Source organism: Squalius cephalus, assembly GCF_949319135.1.
Source record: "Squalius cephalus genome assembly, chromosome: 11".
Classification (NCBI taxonomy): domain Eukaryota; kingdom Metazoa; phylum Chordata; class Actinopteri; order Cypriniformes; family Leuciscidae; genus Squalius; species Squalius cephalus.
Window position 1 is genome coordinate 34,708,565 of NC_137132.1, and position 21,546 is coordinate 34,730,110.

Here is a 21,546-nt window from a genome sequence, read left to right on the forward strand (position 1 = left end):
TATCACTGCTAAACATGAACTGCATTGTGCTTGAGACTTCAGAACCATTTACACCTATCAAAGTTAAGCTTCTTGAAATGGCAAGATGGCTCTCAGAGAGCAAAGGTTGTGAACGGTGTCTGTAATGATAACAGAGAACAGATGCTACAATAGTTGAATATGAAGCAAACATGCACTGGTGAGGAGAAAACCTAACTTTTCCAAACTAAGGGTACTTGTTTCCATATGTTACACATAACAAACATTGCAAAAAGAAATTGAATGGATGTGAAAAAGAATGAATTTCACATTGAATAATGTGAAAAGGGAATTTTTCAAAAACAGCCCTGATTGCTTAGTCTATTATTCAGACAGAGAAATAAAACTTAGCACAACCTGTTGTTCAACTTGTCAGAAAGTGTGTTGCTGAACACTAGACAGACACAGATATGTATTCTCCCAGCCAAAGGGGGAGCATGGAGACTTTTGAACATCAAACTGAGACAGAGCATCTGGGTAGTTCTCAGACAGAGGGAGATGAACGGATTCTAACCAGTCTTACAGAATCTGTGACGTACCACAAACTTTCACAGAAGCTACGAGTTTAAATAAATCCCAGATGTGGGCTTAGGCCATGAAAGAGGTCACGGACACATTTACTTTAACCTGACTGAGGGGAAACATGCAGTGTGGAGTTGACGGGTCTAAGACATACAAGGCCAGATATGTTGCTAAAGGTTATAGCCAAGTGATGGGCGTAGAATACAAAGAGACTTTCTCACCAACAGCAAATATCACTTTAATACGAGCCTTGATAAAAAATGGCAGCATAATATGATCCTGACCACCAGATGGATGTAAAAACAGCCTACTTACATGCTCCAACTGACTGTGATATTTACCAGGAAGAGCCGGAAGGATTTGAGGTGAAACCAGACAGAGAGAAAAAACTAGTTAAGTGGTTTAACAGTCATGTAGCAACTGGAACAAAATGGAGAGTGATCCTGATAATCTGGGGTGATGATCTGATTATTACACTAAAAAAAAAAAAGTAAGCTTGAACAACAACAAAAAATCGTAGTGCTAATTTCCCCTTGCTTTTTCTTGTTGACTCAACTTGTGTAAATAACAGTTATACGAACTGAAAATAAGTTGTCTGTGATACAAAAAACAAACAAACAAACGTTTAGTTGCTTGTCATTATTTGTTTTCTGGAGAGGTGCAACTATTCTGTAACAAATCTTTTGTAGTTGAGCCAATTCAACATTTTTTGTCTGTTGGAAATAATAAAGTCAAGTTTCAATATAGTCATTCAAGTAATAATAAAGTAATTCAAGTACCTCATCACATGTTTAACTGTAGATATTGCTTCACAATATCTTAAAGGATCAACAGGATCACCACCATTGGTGTAATCTAGCTTCTGCTCACATTGTGTTGATCTGGGTTTACAATCTGACATATTCCATTTGAAATACACAAATACCAACAAAACTTAGTCCCAAAACCCTCACTATAAGACCACCTCACTATTTTAGAAATGTGCAATAAAAAAAGTGAAATATACCATAAATGCTTATAATAATAATAATATCAGATTTTGGTTTTGCTCTTTCAGGTTTTTTTTGTTTTTGTTTTTCAAAAAGATGCTGTCACATTTATAATGCACAGTGACCTTTAAACCTCAAATTATATTACAGGTCTGAGGGGATTTTGAACATTTTATGTCATTATCCCATTTTGTTTTCAAAAGGGAGCAAACAGAAGTGGATTTTATGTAATATTTTGTTCACTTTTTTGTCAAAAGGTCTAACAATTACTAACCACTGAGGTGTTATTAAAGTAAAAATTAAAGGTGCAATATTTTCTTTTTGTATTTTGTTGTATTATGTGGAGCACATTGAAAGGGTATAAATATATGCTTGTTGATTGCTTCCCTCCACATGTTTTTCTATTTACTGCTATTTTATTGTATATTTTATTGGGGAGATAAGTATTTCATAAATTTAAAAGGCTTTTATTAGTAAACACATTCAAAATAGGAGTCAATATTTACAGTGTTGAGCCGAGCCGCCTTCAAAACCTCTTTAATTTACTCGGGCATTCTGGATATCAGCTTCTGGGCCAAATCATGACTGATGGCCATCCATTCTGGCCTTATTAGTTGGTTTTGGTGAAGCTTTTTGCATTTATTTAAAATGCATCTGATCACTCTGCACAATAATCTAGAAACAATGTGAATCAACACAACTGAAGCAGAAACCTGTGTGAAACAAAGTTTATTTCACTGCCAATACTTCTGGCCACGGTTGTAGTTCACTATTAAGTAGTTCAGTGGGGTACTTCAAATTCAAGTTAAGTCTCTTGTTTGAGCCCTTTGTCTTGGACAGTATGACATTTAGCCTACCTAATTTCATTCAAGGAGTATGATAAAAATCCTAAAAATATACCTTGCTCATTTAAGGTTATTATTGTTGCAGTATTAATGAATGTTAATAGATTAGTAAATAAAAATCAAATTTGTTTTGGTCCCAGTGCCTCAGTTACACCAGTAAGATGATTAGTGGCCATGTACAGGAACATTCAAACTAAAAACCATATCTTCTTAAGATGTAATGTTTTCATTTGGTTAAGGTACTTATTCTTGTATTTTATGAAGATATATTGTAACATATTGTAAAGTAATGTTAGAATGTGAGAAAAAAGTTGTGTTAAACATCAGTAGGCTGCTGTATTAATTATCCATTTATTATCTTGTTTTAGTTAGTCCACAAATTTGTTTGGCCAAGCAGTGTTGTATATCCTATAGATATAATTAGCCCACAGTAATAGTGTACTAACCTTGAATTGTGTAGAGGTAGAAAGAAAGAAAGAAAGAAAGAAAGAAAGAAAGAAAGAAAGAAAGAAAGAAAGAAAGAAAGAAAGAAAGAAAGAAAGAAAGAAAGAAAGAAAGAAAGAAAGAAGACTTATGTCTCATACTGTAAGGGCACACCGTAAAATTGCAGAAAACAAACAAACATGAGGTCACTTTGGTATTAAACTCCAGACTACTGTAGTCGGCTGTTGCATTGAGAATCTACAGTAGCCTAAGTTTCATTGACTAGAATATAGTGGGTGGAGTGAGTGACTTCACAAGAGACTTTAAACTTTGGTGGAAGTCCCGTGCCCTTTTGGAGTTCCCCACCCCTTTAGTTCAAGAGTTGAAAACCATGTGTAAAACATTTTTTTTTTATTTGCAATAAATCGTAATCATTGTGTTTTCTAAGCCTATTTTATTGATTCGTATGCAAATATCCATTTAAATTTTGTGAAAGGTGTTACATTTATTTAATTGTGCATCTGATTTTAGATATTTGTGAATAAACCTTCTGTTTGTGAATATGTGCAATGCATAGGCCTACGTGTAAGAATAATAACCCATTATGCTAATCTCGTTTTTTCTCCGCGTTGAATGAAATAGCCTGCCATCTAAACTATTTAAGGTCTATTTGCATGCTGTAGGCCTGCATGTGATGTTCTCAAAAAGTACTTACTATGATATTTAGTACATGCAATAGTATAGTAGGCCTATTTGTTAAAAAAAAGAAAAAGAATAGGTGACGAGTCACCTGAAACTAACCCACAAGCCCAACCCACACACGACGCGACACCAGTTCCTTTCCATCATCCGCCTTCAAGAAAACCATGAGCAGACTGGGACTCCTGCATACAGAAGCACAAACGCGTGGAGCGTTTTCACTCATAATACACACGCCATGAGTCGGGGAGTAGAGCTGTAAAACAAATACATAAAATGGAAGTGGAGGAAGACTTCTACTCATATGAATTCAGTAATGATGCCGGTCTGCCGGTGTATAAGGACAGCGAGGAGCTGTTCGAGGCTCTTCGGCAGAAGGAGGATGAAGTTCTTCTGGCTGCTCAGGTGGGGAATGCTCTGCTCTTAGAGAACAGACAACTGAAAGAAGACAGAGACACACTTCAGGACAAATACATGCAGCAGCTGGAGGTGAGACTCAAGTTTCCATGTCTCTGCAGCTTAATAACCGCACGGTGTATTTATAGAGAGTCGTCATAATTTCCGTCATTTTGTTTGTCAAGTTTACCAGCTTTACAGTAATAAAAGGAAAATAATGCAACAAAGTTTGTTTCTGATAGCCGCTCTGGAGAAAACAGTGATGTCCTCTTCCATCTCAGCTTTGTCTTCTTTTTTTTTTTTTCTTTTTTTTTTTTTTTTGCGACACTTTAGTCTTCTAAAGGTTTCTGTTTTATATAAAACGTAATAATATTCATGTGTCTACTTTCATGTCTCTAAATCCACTGTAGCCTACAATATGTATATATAATACTGTATGCTGTTGTCCCTAAATGTTTTTGGACACTTAAGGCCGTTAAAAAACATTTTAAAGCAAGTGTAATTTGATGATGTCAGAGCTTTCCTCAGAACGAGCCTTTAAGCAACTGGTATCATGATAATTTTTAGGGACTGTATGAAGTCAGGTTCACACAGGTCTTCTTTTCAGCACTGAATATTGTTAAATCACTTAAATAGACACTCAAGACTCTCTATCTTTCTTTGAACAGTTTTCTGTTCGGTTTTATTTTAACAGTGTTTAAGGCAAATGACACTTGTTTTGATGGTTTGTTATCTAATACAATCAGACATTTTTTTGTTTTCAAAAACTTTTGCAGGACAGTTTATGAATATATAAAGACGTTTTCTTTGGCAGATTTTTTATTCAAAATTTCATGCAACAGTAAATGTAACGGTAACACTTTACAATAAGGTTAATTAGTTAACTTCTTTAGTTAGCATGAACTAAGAATGAACAGTACTTCTACAGCATTTATTAATCTTAGTTAACGTCAATTTCAACATTTACTAATACATTATTAAAATCAAATGTTGTATTTGTTAACATTAGTTAATGCACCGTGAACTAACATGAACAATAAACAAACAGCTGGATTTGTATTAACAAACATTACTGTAAAAAATGTATTGCTCATGGTTAGTGTTACCAATGTAACAAGTTCTTCATATTTTATAATTTAGAAATGAGATCTGAAATAAGAAATGAGAACAGGTTCACATCAGATTTCATGTGTCTTGTCTCATTTAATGACTGCAAATCAGATTCAGTTAAATTTGTTTGACTTTGAAAATAAAATATGTAACCTTAAAAGGATTGTTCACCCTGAAATTAAAATTCTCACTGTAAAAAAATTGCTGTAGTTTTGCAGCTCTTTGCCAGTAACTTACTGTAGATTTAAATCGATGTTATTTACTGGCAACAGTTTGCTCAAAGTTAAATGAACATTAAACATTAACAAGTCTTTGTCTTTACAGAATAAAACTATAAAATAACAACCTCATGCAAAGCATTCTGGGAACCAGAAATCTTCATCAACCTTTTTCTGTTTTTTTCCTTCAGATTTTGGTTCCCAGAATGCTTTGCATGAGGCTGTTATTTTAGTTTTATTCTGTAAAGATAAAGACTTGTTAATGTTTAATGTTCATTTAACTTTGAACAAACTTTTGCCAGTAAATAACATTAATTTAAATCTACAGTAAGTTACTGGCAAGTAGCTGCAAATAATACTGTAATTTCTACAGATTTTTCTAACAGTGCTGTTATCTTTTACTCACCCTCATGTCGTTCCAAACTCATATAACATTTTCAGCTGTAGAAATCAAAACAAGATGTTTAAAAATATATAATTTGATCCCATTTGCTTTCGTTGTATGGATAAAACGCACTGAGATGTTTTTCAAAATATCTTTTGTGTTACACAGAAGAAAGAAAGTCATACAGGTTTGAAACGACATGATGGTAAAAGTGTGGAAGACTGTCATTGTAAGTTTACCTTACTACTACTAAAAATAAAGATTACACAACAAATGCCCTGAGCATAGTTGTGTTTCGCTGTAGGATCCACTATTAATATAAAGTTAAGCCGTGTTGTTTTATAACTTGAGTGTGATATCTCAGATTAAAATGTTGTGATTGTGTCCTCAGGAGCTCCAGCAGGGCAGGTACGAGCTGCGAGTGAAGCTGGATATCTGTCAGGCTCAGTGGGAGAGTCAGGTGTCCGAGCTGGAGCGAGATGTGCAGGAGCTGCAGGCGCAGGTGGACACACTCAACCAGACTCTGAGTGAGGCTGAAAGTGAGAAGACCAGACTGAAGCATGAGCACAGCGAGCAGAGCCAGAGACTCAGAGAACAGCTGCAGACGGTCAGTGACACCTACCATACTCACATCATCACACAGCTTTTACAAGCGTCACTTTTACCAGTGCTCATATTTTGGTTAGTGATCTGAACAAACATCAGCCCCAAGTATTAATCCTTGGTGTATCATTGGAACTACTGGCATGAAATGACCAGCGTTTAATAAATAATTAAATGATGTCAAATCAAAATCATTGTAACCTTCTCCCTCATATATGTAGTGATCATAGTGACAAGCCAGTTTCCATGATTTGATCAGTAAAGGCTGGTGCATTGTTGCTTTGCCAGTGGAAAGAGAGAATGTGCTCTTTTTTAGCCAGACTTCAAAACCTGGCGTAATATACGCACACATACAGTATGTAGATGGCAATAAAAAAAGATGATAACGATTAGAAGGCCAATAGTGCAACAGATACTGTCTCTCGCTCAGAAAAAGATGACGTCACACTGTTCCTTGCACAGTGTAGCAGATATGAAATGGTAAAATGAGCCATTCACACCTTTTGAGTGCTAAGCCTGCAATATTTGCTTTAAGTAAATCTATGGGTAACACTTACCTTAATAAGGTTTTAGTTGTTAACTACACAAGTAAACATGAACGAACAATAAACAGCATTTGTTAATCTTAGTTCATGTTAATTTCAACATATAATAATACATTTAAAATTATTATTTTTTGTCTGATAACATTAATGCTCTGTGAATTGTATTTTGTATTAACTAACATTAAAGGTGCATTAAGCAAGATTCTGAGTTTTTGCAGAACTATGCCCCCTCTGGCGGCAAGCGAAACTGCAGCCAGAGATGTGCACGCTCACTAGACAAAAGTTTTCTTTTTTTTATCTTACGTGGAGTTTGCGTTGGTGTTTGAAATGAACTACAAGCAGGTCTCTTACAATCCATCTTCTACGGAGAATGCCGGCGAATACACAAACCTGCCAGACATAGCTATGTGAGCGTGCCGTGAACGCGCATGACGTCACGCCAAGTCTAAAATTCCGGCCCGAATCCCTCTTATTTATTTTACTTTACAGGATTATAGAGACAATCTCAGTGATCAGAGAAGGGCTCATTCAGCCCATCAGGCAATTGTTTAAGCATGTATGGGTTAGAAAACGGGTATTTTTAACATGAAAAGTTGCTTAATGCACCTTTAACAAATATTAATAAATGCTGTAAAAATATATTTCTCATTGTAAGTTCATGTTGAATAAAGCATTTACTAATGTTAACAAATGGGACATTACTGTGAAGTGTTACCAATCTATAAACAACAACAACAAAGTGGTCTCATCTTGTGTCTAGAGTAAAGAGTGCATGATCAAAGTGTTTGTCTCTGTTTTGTTGCATTCCTGTTTTCCTTTCCATATGAGCTAAAGCACAGCAATATCTGACTCATATTCTAAAGATAATAGTATGAAACTCATAAAAACCCATTTCAGCCCAAAATCAAAAGAGAAAAACAAGAAAACAAATTTTGCATAAAGAAAAAGAAACATATTTTAGGACAATTCATATTTTTCCCAAGTATTATGTTATTTTTTTATTATTATAATTTAGTTTAGAAATTTTGTTCAATAATTTACATGATTCATAATGGTTATTCTCAATACCATAATACAGTAATGTTTTACATTATTACAGTAAAATAAAGATTTTTTGACTTGTCCAAAAAGTCAAAACAATGAAGACTTTGTCTAAAAAAAACAACAACAACACAAACCATTTTACCGTATAGATATAATCTAAATTTAGATCCGCCTGCTCCTGTTGACTCATTCACACACGTTGCTCTCACATTGGGCTGATATCTAATCTCACAGGTTTGTTATGCTCAAGGTCAAGGTTTACACATTACACATTTTATGTGTTTGTGCACTTGCCAGGATTCCCAGTTCAAACTCATGAGCTCATTTAAAGAGCTTTTTTGTATTACAGACATGCCAAAACACCAGGGCTGTATTCTGTTATGTGTGTAGTCATGTGTTATACTGTAGTAATGGCTAACTCATACTGTTCCACTGGGTGGTCAGACTGGTCACTGGTCCCTCACCCTCTCATTCTCCACATGCCAGTCGACTGAAGTAGACGTCTTTGACAGTTTTTTTCCAAGAAGTCAAGTTCAGGAAACACTGATGTTGACTGTATGCATCCTGTCCTGCTCTGAAGGAAGAGGAAGTATCTCTCACTCATTCCACTGCGGCTCCCACCATCTACAGTATAAGCTCTTTTTTTAACTGCTCTCGAACAGTGTCTAGAGCGGAGTTATAGATAAGCGACTTTTATGGGTTCGGTTGGAGATATGCTTTTGTCAGTTATGGTAAACAGACCTTGAATGGTGAGTATTTAAGCTATACTTTTTGAGACAAAAGTAAACTTGTGTGTCTGTCTGTATGGACCAGTGTCCCCACAAAGACAGTACAATATTAACGTAATATGCTTATTGAACATACTCAAAAATGTCTTCATAAAAATGCAGAACGTTTTTTTGTGTGAGGGTTTAGATTAGGTTGGGTTAAATGTGTGTATTTGTAAGTATTCCTTATACCTTCTGGTGTTACTTTTCATAACATACTCTTAGTCCCTGACTGTCTGTACAGTACAGAGACGTACAGAAGCACTAAGAGAGTCTATCTGGGGAATACAGGGTAATTTAGAGGAAACAGCCTCCCCCGATTGTTTACAGAGAAGGCTCAAAACAAGCATTCGTTTTTCCAGGGAAGCTGTGCCTTCCTGATCGAGAGAGTAAACCTCTCAGGATGCTTCAAACACGCATCATTCAGGAGTATCAGTTTGATTGTGCTGTTGTTTCTTATATGGGACAGTAAACAAGGGTATTTGTAAGAACATGAACCCGTTTCCTCTGCACACTTTGAATTCACCTTTAAATAGGTGTACTGGAAGTGGAGAGTTGTTGAGGTCACACAAATCTGATTCAGCAAATCAGTCAGTTTAATTGCATGATTTGTAAATCATTCACACTTGTGCTGTTCTCCAGTCACCTGACCACGGTGGACCAGTCTTACCTAATGCCACACCTACCCTCAACAAACTGCATGATTTGAGCTATACTTCAAGTTTAACAGCAATAGTGATGCATCCCACCATACAAAACACCATCAATGGAATTAAATTGGTTATATGCAATGTTCTGACTTTAGAAAATAAAGTCTCTAATAAATAATTCTTGAGTAGGGAGCCTCCAAATTCATACACCGAATGTACACAAAGTTGCTTTCAGAGTTGTGCGCAACATTAAGTTGTTCCTTGATTTTTCTTGTTGGTTTTTCTTCATTTTTTTATTTTTATTTTAGCAATTTCACTCTTTTGACCATATTTGCAAACAAAAATAAATATTATTTTAGCTCTTTAGTGTTGATTTTCGACTGCTAGTAGTCCCTTGAGAAAAGCCTGTGATACGATCTGATTAAGAATAAACTGAGATTTATTGGTTTGGAGCCGCCACAGGAGGTAGATACGCCATGAATGCGCTCTGGCTTGGGGCATCAGCTGGCAGGAGTGTTATTGAATGCTACAGGAGCTGGACTTGTGCTGGTTAACATAATGGCGCGTTAGCTTTATCTTCAGTCCTGAATAGCCTTTCCCTCAAGGGACCACTAACCTTGTGCTGGTTGGCAGTTGAGTCTCATTGAACCAGGACCTCTTGCCACCCCTCCATATGCTGTTGGGCGTGGGGTCATTCCCCGCCCCCGTCCCATACACACTCACAGTGACTGTGATCTAGGATGATTATGATGCCACCGCCAAGACTAAGATGCCAAGCTGCATCTGTCATGTGCCTCTTTGATCTGGTTCTGAGCGTGAGTGATGAACGCTGAGGGCTGTCCAGTTATCTGCTGATTCAGGTTGGTCACCACAGGCCTCCCAACACCCAGTGCAGGCTTTTGTTCAGCTCTTATCAAGCGAACGTAACAGCTTTTCATTATGAAAATGGGACACATTCCTTAGTGGAAAAACACGTCTCTTTGTTACTGTTGCTTTCTCTTCTTAATTGCGACCCGTTTGATTTGTGAACACACTGCATGTATTTGAGTGTTTTGTGGTTGATAAGTGAGCTGTGTTGTGTATGTTTAGGGTATGGAAGTGGAGCGAACCATGACCAGCGAGCTTCAAAGACTAAAACAGGAAATGAGAGAAAGGGGGCATGCCAGACCCCAGGATGAAGAAATCATCAATGCTCTTAGAGAACAGGTGAGAAACGGTTCCATACCTGCTCACTCAGATATCTGTATGGCATTATATACGATAAAAATATACACCAAAAATAGTCCAGCACTGATTCCGCAGCTTTCCATGCATGCTTGTTTATTAAATAGTATATAGTATTATAATATTAGTATTAATATTAATACTAATATTATATAGTATTATAATATAATATTATAACAGTTCATTCCGAACCTCAGATTTGATTGGCTGAGAGACGTTTAAAGAGTGCAGCTGTGTCACTCTGTTTGTCTTTGTGGCATTCTAGACTAGACCATGTGTGCAATTCTTTGGAGAGAATTCATTTAAGGATTATAATAACATGCAAATTCTTGAAACCCCATGATAAATTACAGCATCTTTAGGGTGAACGATTGTAGTATTTACTGACTTTAAAGTTTAGAAAGTTGTGATAAATGTTTATGTGTGTGTATGTTCAGGTAGCGCGGCTCACGCAACGGGAGCAAACACTTGAACAGCGCTTGAAGATGACTTGTCACGAGAATGAGGAACTTAAAGACAGTGTGTCCTCACTGCACAAACGCCTGGATTTACAGGAACAACAGAGTCACACACACATACAACAGGTTCGGTCACACACACAACACACACAACACACACTCACAGACAGACTATGCTCAATCGAGCAGAATGCTTAATGCTAAATGATAAGTCGGGAAACTGTTGCCTGTAGGATGGTCTAGGATTTCTGTCTTAAAATTTCAGTACAGTTCTTATAATAGATAAGTGTTTTTACATGATCTGGAGATGACAAACATTCTCAAATGCTGTTGTTCTGCCGTTGTGTAAGTACAAGATGTCTGTGTGTGCACCAGAGGGAGAAATCAACCAGGGCTCAGGGCAAAAATGTTTGTTTCATACACTTGTATAAGCCCTTGTAAATGTAAAAAAAAGCAACTTTCTGGGTCAAATGTTGGCTCTTTCTAGAAGATAGCATGCACACATTTGTACATACATGAGTAATAATACATGTTTTCCCTGTGTCTCAGCTGGCAGAGGCCTGGCGAGACGTGGATGGGGCTCGCTCCTGGGCACATGAGCTGCAGTCTCAGGTAGAGGCTCTGCAGGAGGAGGTGGCCCTCCAGGAGAAAAGTCACAATGACACGTCTTTACTGTCTGAGCTGGAAAACAATCTGGACACCGCAGACTGGAGCCTGGACAAAGAACAGGTGATACACTGAACTGTTCTCTCTGTAACCTGATAATGTCAGATTGTACCACACTCTACTTTCAAATAAATGTGTTACAGGATATTTTTCATGGGCCTGGTTAAAATGAATACACGTACAAGGGACAGTGTAACAGGTCACCATTTCTATGGTCATCTTTTGACCACATTTAATCAGATTTTAATTAGTCCAACAGGGTAACAACTATTCCATGAAATCTATATATTGTCTGCCTCTAAAGCCGCTCACACACCAGAAAAGAAGCAGTTCAGCACATTCAGATGTGGCCTGGGAAGGATTCTGACCACATTTAATGAAAATTAATAATACTAATTTATTACATGTGTTTGGTGGTAGTTTTTCCCATATTTCAGCTCTATTTTTAGTGTCCCGAATTCATGAAATCATCTTCCGTATTACTTCTTTTCTAAACTTTCTTTGCTAGGTGATCATAAAAGCGAGCAGTAGTCTTCTGTCACGCGAGAATAGCCTAATCAAAGGCTTCCAATCTCATCTATGTACCCTTGCCCAGCAGGTCTCTCGGGAGGTGCACTACATCCTGGAAGTGCTTCAACCTGTGGCCGACAGAACAGAGGCTGAGCAGAACTCAGATGACAGCCTGCAGGGCATGCTGGGACAATTGAAACATGCAGCACAATGGATAGCACAGAGCGAGACACTACAGGTAAAGTTATTTTGCAGCACACAGTGACACAAGCGTAACAGAAGCTGACATGTGATGGGCTGCATTTAACATATCTTCCCTGAAGTATTTTGACATCAGTGTCACATTTCAACAACAATAATTCACATTCACAAGCATATAGGAGTGGCCAAAAATGATGTCCGGAGGTGATATTGCGTTGTTAGGCTCAACGCCAAGCGGAGTCACAGGATCACAGAATATGACCTTTTGCAACTGACAGATGACTAGGGCACTGGAAAATCCCTTAAAGCAACACTATTTAACATTTTTTACCTTAAAATAATGTTTCCAAAATCGTTTCAGTGGTTCATCAAGTCGTAACAGGGTGAAAGGCACTTATGCCTCCGCTTTGCGGTCCTTTATCTGCTATTACCACACTATGTAAGATTGCCAGATCGGGTCGCGTTTCTGTAGTTCTAATGAGACATAAGAAAACTACAAATTTGACTAGCTTTACGGCAAGCGTTACAATAGTCATTATTTAGTTTTTCTTCGTTTCTGATGTCGCAATACATCATACTTTCATAAAATCATGCATCATACTCTACCTTGTCTGCGGACATCATTCATTGCAAAGCCGGTGCTGGATAAACAGTGGGCGTGCGTGCGACAGTAGGCTGTGGTAGGCTAAATGATTTATGACAACGGTGATGGACAATTCCACTTCCAACCTGTAGGGGGACCGCAGAGGAAAAGTCCCATAGTGTTGCTTTAACTGTTAAAAGGACAAGATATCGCAGTGGACATTTAAACTGATTTTTTTTTTTAAAGGAGACATATCATGCTTTTAAATCGTTTCTTTTTACATATAAATCATACATTTGTAGTCTATATAAAGCAGAACTGCAATGCTTGGGTCTGAATTCCTCATAATTATAGCTCCACAGGCCCCTTTTCTACCCCTTTTCTGATGTGCGTCTGAGAGCAACTCGTTTTGGTGCGGTCTCTTTAAATACAATTGAGACACTTCATACCCCGCCCCCTCTCCAGGATGCAGAGGTGACACTCGGTTTAACTCCACCCCGTTCGGCCATTTTTGTAGTTTGATAGCAGAGATACGATTATCTAGCGGCACAGAAACTTTTTATTCACACGTTATTAACAAAATGTCAACAACGGAAGACTTGTCCAGCCAGCCTTACATGTTCGAGCCAGAGTCGGAGCCGGAGCGAGATGAAAATGAAGACGACGAACCTGCAGAACAACGTCTTCATATGAATGTATCGCAATGGTGTGTTACTGTATTTACACATGAAACTTTGGTCTTCCGACCTTTTACCACCGTGTTGATTTATTTTGATTAATATGTGCGAGGGAGAGAGAGCAAGACAGCGTCTAGTTTGGAGACGGTGTCTTGTTTACATTTTCGCCTGGCTCCGAAGAGAGAGAGAGTGCGTGCGCGCGACCGGGTCTCTCTCTCTGCTCGTTCTTTCAGTTAAACATGCACCCTGTCACAAGCGCGGCAGTTCATCTACATTAGGCGGTGTAATGAAGCGTGTGGGTTACTACATCCAACAACCAAACATTTTAACTTACCCTCTCGTAACTTCTGCATCTTTTAGCTTGGACTACAAAATTGCAGCGAGAAATAAAAATGGCGGATTGCTCGAAGTGTTCGGCTGGAAGTCAATGTCCTTATTTGGCAGTTCCGCTGCAAATACTGTGACGTATTAGTTCACAAAACGTCATAGATAACAGAAAAATCGGAACAGGTTGAAAAATAAGGCCAAAACAGAATATAGAGATATCAACGAAGCACCTGAAGAGACACCTGTACTTCTAAACACTCCAAATATACAACAAAATGCATTTAAGGGCTAAAAAAGTGGATTTAGCATGATATGTCCCCTTTAAATGAATATAGGACTGACCTGAAGGAAAATGCTATGTCTAATGTAAATGCAGGTCCACTCGCTCACTCGATCTCTCACAATACTCTACTCTATAAGCATCAATGAACAACATCAATGAGAATATAATAAAGCCTATGTTTACGTTTATCAGTTTGTGTTTATCAGTTATCTTTTATTTGTCCTTATTATATTATATATTTATTTATTTATTTTATATATTATAATACTAAAAATGTATTACATTAAGGATCTATTAATAATTAATTCAGCATCAGTATGAAGAGAATTAATAAAAATCTAACTCAAATATTTGACAGAAAATTAACTAGTTGCAAATAATGCAAAAAATATGATGGTAATATAAAACATGCAACACATTTCTTTCTTTCTTTTTTTTTTTTTTTTCTTTTATTTTTAATTATTTAGAGGTAAAATGTTACCTGGACCTGTTTTTGTGAGATTTGCCCATTATGAATGGAGAAGGGATCAGAATATATATAATGTACTGTTCATTTGCATCGGTAATTGCTGAAGTGTGCAATGTTATTAATGGACAAAAAGTTTGGATATTAAACACACTTTCCACTATGCTATTGATGCATTATATTGCTAGTTTATGTCAGCTGACATTGGTTGAGTGTTGGTGTAAGCATTGAAGTGGGAATTGTGTCAGAGTTTTTTGCTCAGGTTGGGGTGTGTTCAGTAAGGATCAACGAAGCTACAAATGTAGCCAGAGGTAGAGACCGAGAGAGAGAGAGAGAAAGAGGGACAGATTGAACAGAGGGCTGTTTATGTCTGTTACATGATACTGATGCTGAAGAGAGATACACCCTGCCATCAAGGCCTAACAAAGGCGACGCTTCACAAATTCTCCCAGGCTAACCTCCACGCAGTGCTTAACGTTCCTGTATCATTTGTGTCTGCAGGAGATGAGGAAGCCCATTGTGGGACCGGTGAGCGATCCTTGTGAGAATGTCATCCGCATACAGGAGCTACAGGATCAGGTAACGTCTATCCATGCATTCAAGCTTTCAGCCACAACCAATAACAGCCCAATACCACTGTCACTGACCTGGGGTCAGTTTCTTAAAAATGGCTCCATTCTTTGGAGGGCCTGAGGAATGTGGTTTTTTTTTGTTTTGTTTTTTACAAAGATTCACTGCTTTTCCTGCTGGGATTCTCAGCTGAATTAAGACATTTAACAAATGCAGTCAATTGGTGAATGTGTTGCGAGTCTACAATAGATGCTTTTAGGAAGAGAAGAATATTACATGGCAAGACATGTAAAACTGGTCCTCACTCACTGACTCTTATTTGGGCCTTTCACACTTTAATTGGCTAAAGGTGAAATGTGTCATTTCTGGAAAAATGATCAGTTGCATAATTAATAGTTGTTAAACACCCCATCTAAATTACATTGCTTCACCTTTAAACTCAGCATTTACATAATCCTGGCTTATCTTGTTCTATGTTTTACACTGTTCATACTTTGCCCTATGGTTAACGTCTGTCCTGGGTCAGCAGTTTTCAAGTTTTGGGTTAGCATTTTTTATTTGCACATTTACAGTGGAGAAAATAATTATTTGAACCCCTGATGATTTTGTAAGTTTGCCCACTTACAAAGAAATGAAGGGTCTATAATTTTGATGGTATATTTTAACGGATAGAGACAGAATATCAACCAAAAAATCCAGAAAAAACACATTATATAAAGGTTATAAATTGACTAGCATTTGATCGAGTGAAATGAGTATTTGTTCCTCTACCAACCAGCAAGAATTTTGCCTCCCACAGATTGGTTATGTGCTCATGTGGAACACAGATTAGCCCTGTCACTTTGAGAAGGTACTCCTCATGTCAGCTAGTTATGTATAAAAGACACCTGTCCACAGAATCTGTATCTTCCATTCCAACCTCTCCTCCACCATGGGCAAGACCAAAGAGCTGTCAAAGGACGTCAGGGACAAGACTGTAGACCTGCACAAGGCTGGAATGGGCTACAAGACCATCAGCAAGAAGCTTGGTGAGAAGGAGACAACTGTTGGTGTGTTTATTCGGAAATGGAAGAAATACAAAATAACCATCAATCGCCCTCGGTCTGGAGCTCCATGCAAGATCTCGCCTCATGAGGTAAGGATGATCATGAGGAAGGTGAGGGATCAGCCCAGAACTACACAGGAGGAGTTTGTTAATGATCTCAAGGCAGTTAGGACCACAGTCACCAAGCAAACTATTGGTAACACACTACACCACAATGGATTGAAATCCTGCAGCATCCGCAAGATCCCCCTGCTCAAGAAGGCACATGTAGAAGCCCGTCTGAAGTTTGCCAATGAACATCTAATGATTCAGAGAAGGCTTGGGAGAAAGTGCTGTGGTCAGATGAGACCAAAATCGAGCTATTTGGCATCAACTCAACTCGTCGTGTTTGGAGGGAGAGAAATGCTGACTATGACCCCAAGAACACCATCCCTACAGTCAAGCACAGAGGTGGAAACATCACGCTTTTGGGCTGTTTCGGGTACAGGGTACAGGACGAGTTCACTGTATTGAGGGGCCGATGGACGGGGCCATGTACTGTAAAATCTTGGACGCGAACCTCCTTCCCTCAGCCAGAACACTGAAGATGGGTTGTGGATGGGTCTTCCAGCATGACAATGACCCAAAACACCCTTACAGAACAAACATATGTGGGAATATACTGCAAAATGTAATGTGATATATTACATAATACATTTTCAAATATGGGAAACTAGTGCTTATATTTTTCAATATACTGCAATATATGCATTGACCATGGCTATATATTAATGAATATAAAATATTTATAAATGAAGACAAAAATAGGATTACTTGTAATATTCACAAAGTTTTACTCTTTACTGTGTACATACTGTATATTCACATACATGTTCCCATATAAATGTGAATGTATGTTCACACACATACACACACACACATTCACGGAATGAGCTACAATAGTTCCCAGCATGCTTTGCTTCTGACTGACTTCAGAAAGGAGAGCAAATGATAAAACTTAAAACTGTTATTTTAATGTGTTTTGCTCAATATCAATATGGGGAGATCTGTTAGTGTTTAATGTTCTATTATTTCAGAATTTAAAAGTGTTTCTGGTATGTGTGAGTTTTTGGGGTCATTGTGCTGAAGAGGAGAGCCTGTGGTTCGGTTGACCATTGGCCAATGACCATTAAAACTATAATTACTATATTTAATAGAAATGGCTGTGTACTCCTCAGCACAGTAATAGTATTTTGGTTAAATACTTTAATACATGCAGGTGTGCTTGAGCTTTTAAAAACTAGCTTGAAAATATGAAACATTTATAATGTAAATAAAAAAAAATATAAAATGAATATATTACATTATATATTTCTCTATATATGTGTGTTTATTTTGCATGAGTGAATATATCTGCAATATATTACACATGCAGTACCATATCTGATCACATATACATCTATATATTATGTAGTGTATTACTGAATATAAAATTACATACATTATGATATATTAGTAAATATATTGTAAAAGTGCCAATTCCTTATGTATTATTCAATATATTATTATGTATATTTTTAAATATATGGTTAAACCATTTAATATACTGTATTGATCATTCATATGTGGGAAATAAATTTGTACTTATTTCACTCACTGAAATACAAATCAATTTATGACCTATATATGTGTTTTTTGGTTGATATTCTGTCTCTATCCATTAAAACAAACCTACCATAAAAAATATTGAACCTTAATTTCTTTGTAAGTGGGCAAACTTACAAAATCAGCAGGGGATCAAATAATTATTTTCCCCACTGTACAAGGTTATCAACATTGATTGGACATTGGACATTGATTGGACAGATGCTGAAAAAAACACAATGTGTGAAAGTTTCTGCAACTGAAAGCTCATCAATATTCATTACTTTAAAAACATATTGATCATTGAGCTTAAGCTTAAATGCTTGGAATTAGTTTTGCAAGCAAGCAGAGCAAATACAGAACGTATATGTTTCCATGTTCTCTGAGAGACATTAAGGTCGTTATTAGTTGCATTAGACAGACATTTGCAAAACATATTAAGCATAATTTGTTGGCACCCTCTCCAGAATGAGCGTCTGATAGCAGAAAACACTAAGCTCAAGCTGCGACTCATGGACGAGGAAGTAGTTCAGCAGGCCATGAAGGACAGAGACGATGCCATCGCAAAGTAAATATTAAAAACCTACTTGGTACTATGGGTCCTTAAATGAGAAATAAAATATACATGATATAATTATAATTTATTATAGAAAGGTGTCATTTTTAAGAAAGTGTTGGTTTCCTCTCATGCAGGAAGACGGCGATGGAAGCAGAGCTGCTGAGGACTAAGCATGATATGATGTGTTTAAACAACCAACTCCTGGAAGCCATTCAGCGTAAACTGGAGCTGTCACAGGAACTGGAGGCCTGGCAGGTAGAAAACTGTAGTTTGATCACAACAGTGGACTTACAAAAGTCCTCACTTATGGATTTTCAGTTGTTAGGATTATGTTTCTGATGCTGTTCAGTGGTCGTGCTCTGTCACCCCCTGCTGTTCACAGTGGAAGCATGCAGCTGTTTAATTAAAGATGAAATGAATTGCTATCAACTAGCACATAGATACAAATTAAAATAATTATGAGCAAAAGAATAAAAACAATAATATTTTTATATAATAATGATTGACGTGTACCCCTCAGGACGATATCCAGATTATCATCAATCAGCAGCTGAGGAGCCAACAGCAGACAGAACAGCAGCAACTGCCCCAGAAGAGATCGACGGGGCGTCTTTCTTTCATGCGTAAGTCCAGACGGCCCTCTTCTTCCCCCTCGGTCGTGTCAGAGATCAGCCCAGAGCAGAACCTGTCCCACTGGAGAGACTGGCTCAGACTGAGCAAATGAACCGGCTGCTCTGCCTCAGACACTTATGATCAATGCCAAAAACACATTCTAACCATGTTAGAAAACAATGAAAAAAAACAACATTTTCTTGGAGAAAAGACCTGCTTTCACATGTGCAAAAACACGTGGTCACATGTGGAACACACACTTTGGACGTGAAATCCATGTGATGGTGTTTTTTCAGTAAGGGTTGGCTGAATCTCACAAAAATGCATTTCTCCCCAAACTCAAAAAAAAAAAGAAGTAATATTTTGTATGAAGATATTGCATATTTTTAGAACCACTGTTTTTTTTTTGTTTTTTGCATTGACAAATTTTGACAATCAAGCACATTTCCCTCTCAAAATTCTCATAAATGTAATGCATCCAGATGTTTTACCTATTATTTCATTATTTTAATTCCCTTGTCATACGTGCCCATGATTTTACTCTCTCAGTAAAAATTAATGAAATATAAATATTTAAGAATAACTGAAACATAAATACTGTGGTATATATACGATGGTATATGCATATTTTACGATTTCAAAATAATTGTATTTTTGCATTACAGTAAAAAGAATGAGATATTTTGTTGAGGTAATGGAATGTGCTATGGTTGTAATCTTATTGTCCATAAAAATGCATTTTTTTATTTTAATTTTTTTTCCTACATTTTTTCAATCCTTATGCAAAATAGGATTTATTTTTTCTTTCTATTGACTTTGGAGTGAAATTTGCTTTTAAAGGTTTTTGTGAGATTTAATTGTATATTATGAGTATTTATAACTACTTTACAGTCATATGATTTTGTAGAAATTGTGTTTATTTAAATGGTACTATTAATTTACATGGTAATTGTTTGCTGCTGTCAAATCCTAAATGTAAGTGATGAGAGAATCAATACAATGACATCATGCTGGTCATGATCTTGTTGATTTGAATGGCATTTCACATAATACTATTATGATATAATAACATTACACAGAAAGAAACATTTACCTGAACTGCAAGTATGTGGGCATGAAAGTATGTTTCAGTAGACTATAGTGAAATACTCAAAATGGTGCTTAAGATTTCAAAAACTGACATTGTTCAATGCAATAATGCTCTGTATCATATGAAGGATCTGTAGCGCTCAAACTTGTGCCATTGTAATGATTTAAAGCCTGTTCACACCAAGAACGATAACCATAAAGATAACTCGATTAGCATTCACACCAGCACATGACGTTGTTCTGTTTATTTTATGCACACGCTGCAGTTTTGTCGTCTGTCGCTTTAAATGCTCAAGCTCTTCAAAGCAGGATTGGCTATTTTTATTGTTCATCATCTGGAAATCGTTCTGAAAGGGATTCCAACAATATCATTTCTCTGTGTAATTTCTCAACTTTTTGAACCATTTTTTTAAGGTTATACTGTAGTTATCGTCCTTGGTGTGATCGGCCCTTAAAATGATTCGATGGGCTTTGTGCTCTGGCACAGTTCTTCTGCTAGAAGTGTGTTATCATTAATGCAGTTTTTAAAGCTAGTTTTGTATGTAATTTATATATTTTTCAGTGTGACAGATTTGTACAATTAAATGTTTTTATTATGAACAGTCTTCAGAATATTTATTGAGAAATGCACTCCAGGCATGTGTTTTCCGTTGTAAAAATCATTAGTTATTAACTTGGGTGCCCGTTACACGACACCGTTTTAACTGAGAACTTTTAATGCTCTCTTTTGATGGTGCTCTCTTTTAACTTTTAATGGTGTTCATTTACGCAACAACAGCGTTTTGGTGGCCTGAGAACACAAACTTTGAAATAGGTGAAATATTTTTGTGTGCCTGCTTCGTCACAGGTAATACAGTGCAATACATTATTATAATATATATATTTTTTTAAGGAATAAAGCTATACATTGAATAAACTTTTATACAAGGAACAATGAAACAACCCCAGATAATGAATGTTCACTAATACAACATCACATTGCCCAGGTACAAAAGCACATTAACACAGTCATGTCATCACATTTCTTCAGGGAATGAGCCAAGCATATCAGAAAGAAACAAAACAAAAGAGATAAAAAAAATCACAACAAATTAGTCATTCAGTAAGACAGATTTCACTGCGCTCAAAGCAATGTGCACAACAGGACACCTTGTTTTCCCAGGTAAAGGAGGATATACATTGATTGATTGAAAGGGTTTTAATCGTGGCGGTAAAAAAATAATTTAAAAAAACGGGTAAAAAAACTAGTGAGGATTGAGATAAACAGAGAAAAAAAAAAATGGGAGGGGAGGGGAGGGGAGGGGAGGGGAGGGGAGGGGGGGGGGAGCAATGGGTATCCTTGATGCCATGAGAAATGATTCATATCTGTCGAGTCTAAAAGAAATTTCGAACTATACTGCAAATACACTCACCTAAAGGATTATTAGGAACACCTGTTC

General features: G+C 37.0%; 1 protein-coding gene across 2 annotated transcripts; it reads left to right on the forward strand.

Moving 5' to 3' along the window:
* The first annotated feature begins 3,650 nt into the window (after positions 1–3,650).
* Positions 3,651–20,705, forward strand: LOC307166695 (BICD family-like cargo adapter 1). Of its 2 annotated transcripts, none has more exons than XM_079885208.1 (10): positions 3,651–3,985; positions 5,997–6,212; positions 10,304–10,420; positions 10,876–11,022; positions 11,446–11,625; positions 12,158–12,310; positions 15,111–15,188; positions 18,315–18,415; positions 18,541–18,661; positions 18,927–20,705. In XM_079885208.1, exons 1-10 carry the CDS (start codon positions 3,773–3,775, stop codon positions 19,128–19,130), a joined length of 1,530 nt encoding a protein of 509 aa, XP_079741334.1. In that variant the 5' UTR covers positions 3,651–3,772; the 3' UTR covers positions 19,131–20,705. The 2 variants fall into 2 exon arrangements, with proteins under 2 accessions (XP_079741334.1, XP_079741335.1); XM_079885209.1 differs by having other exon boundaries at positions 12,161–12,310.
* Positions 20,706–21,546: the final 841 nt, after the last annotated feature.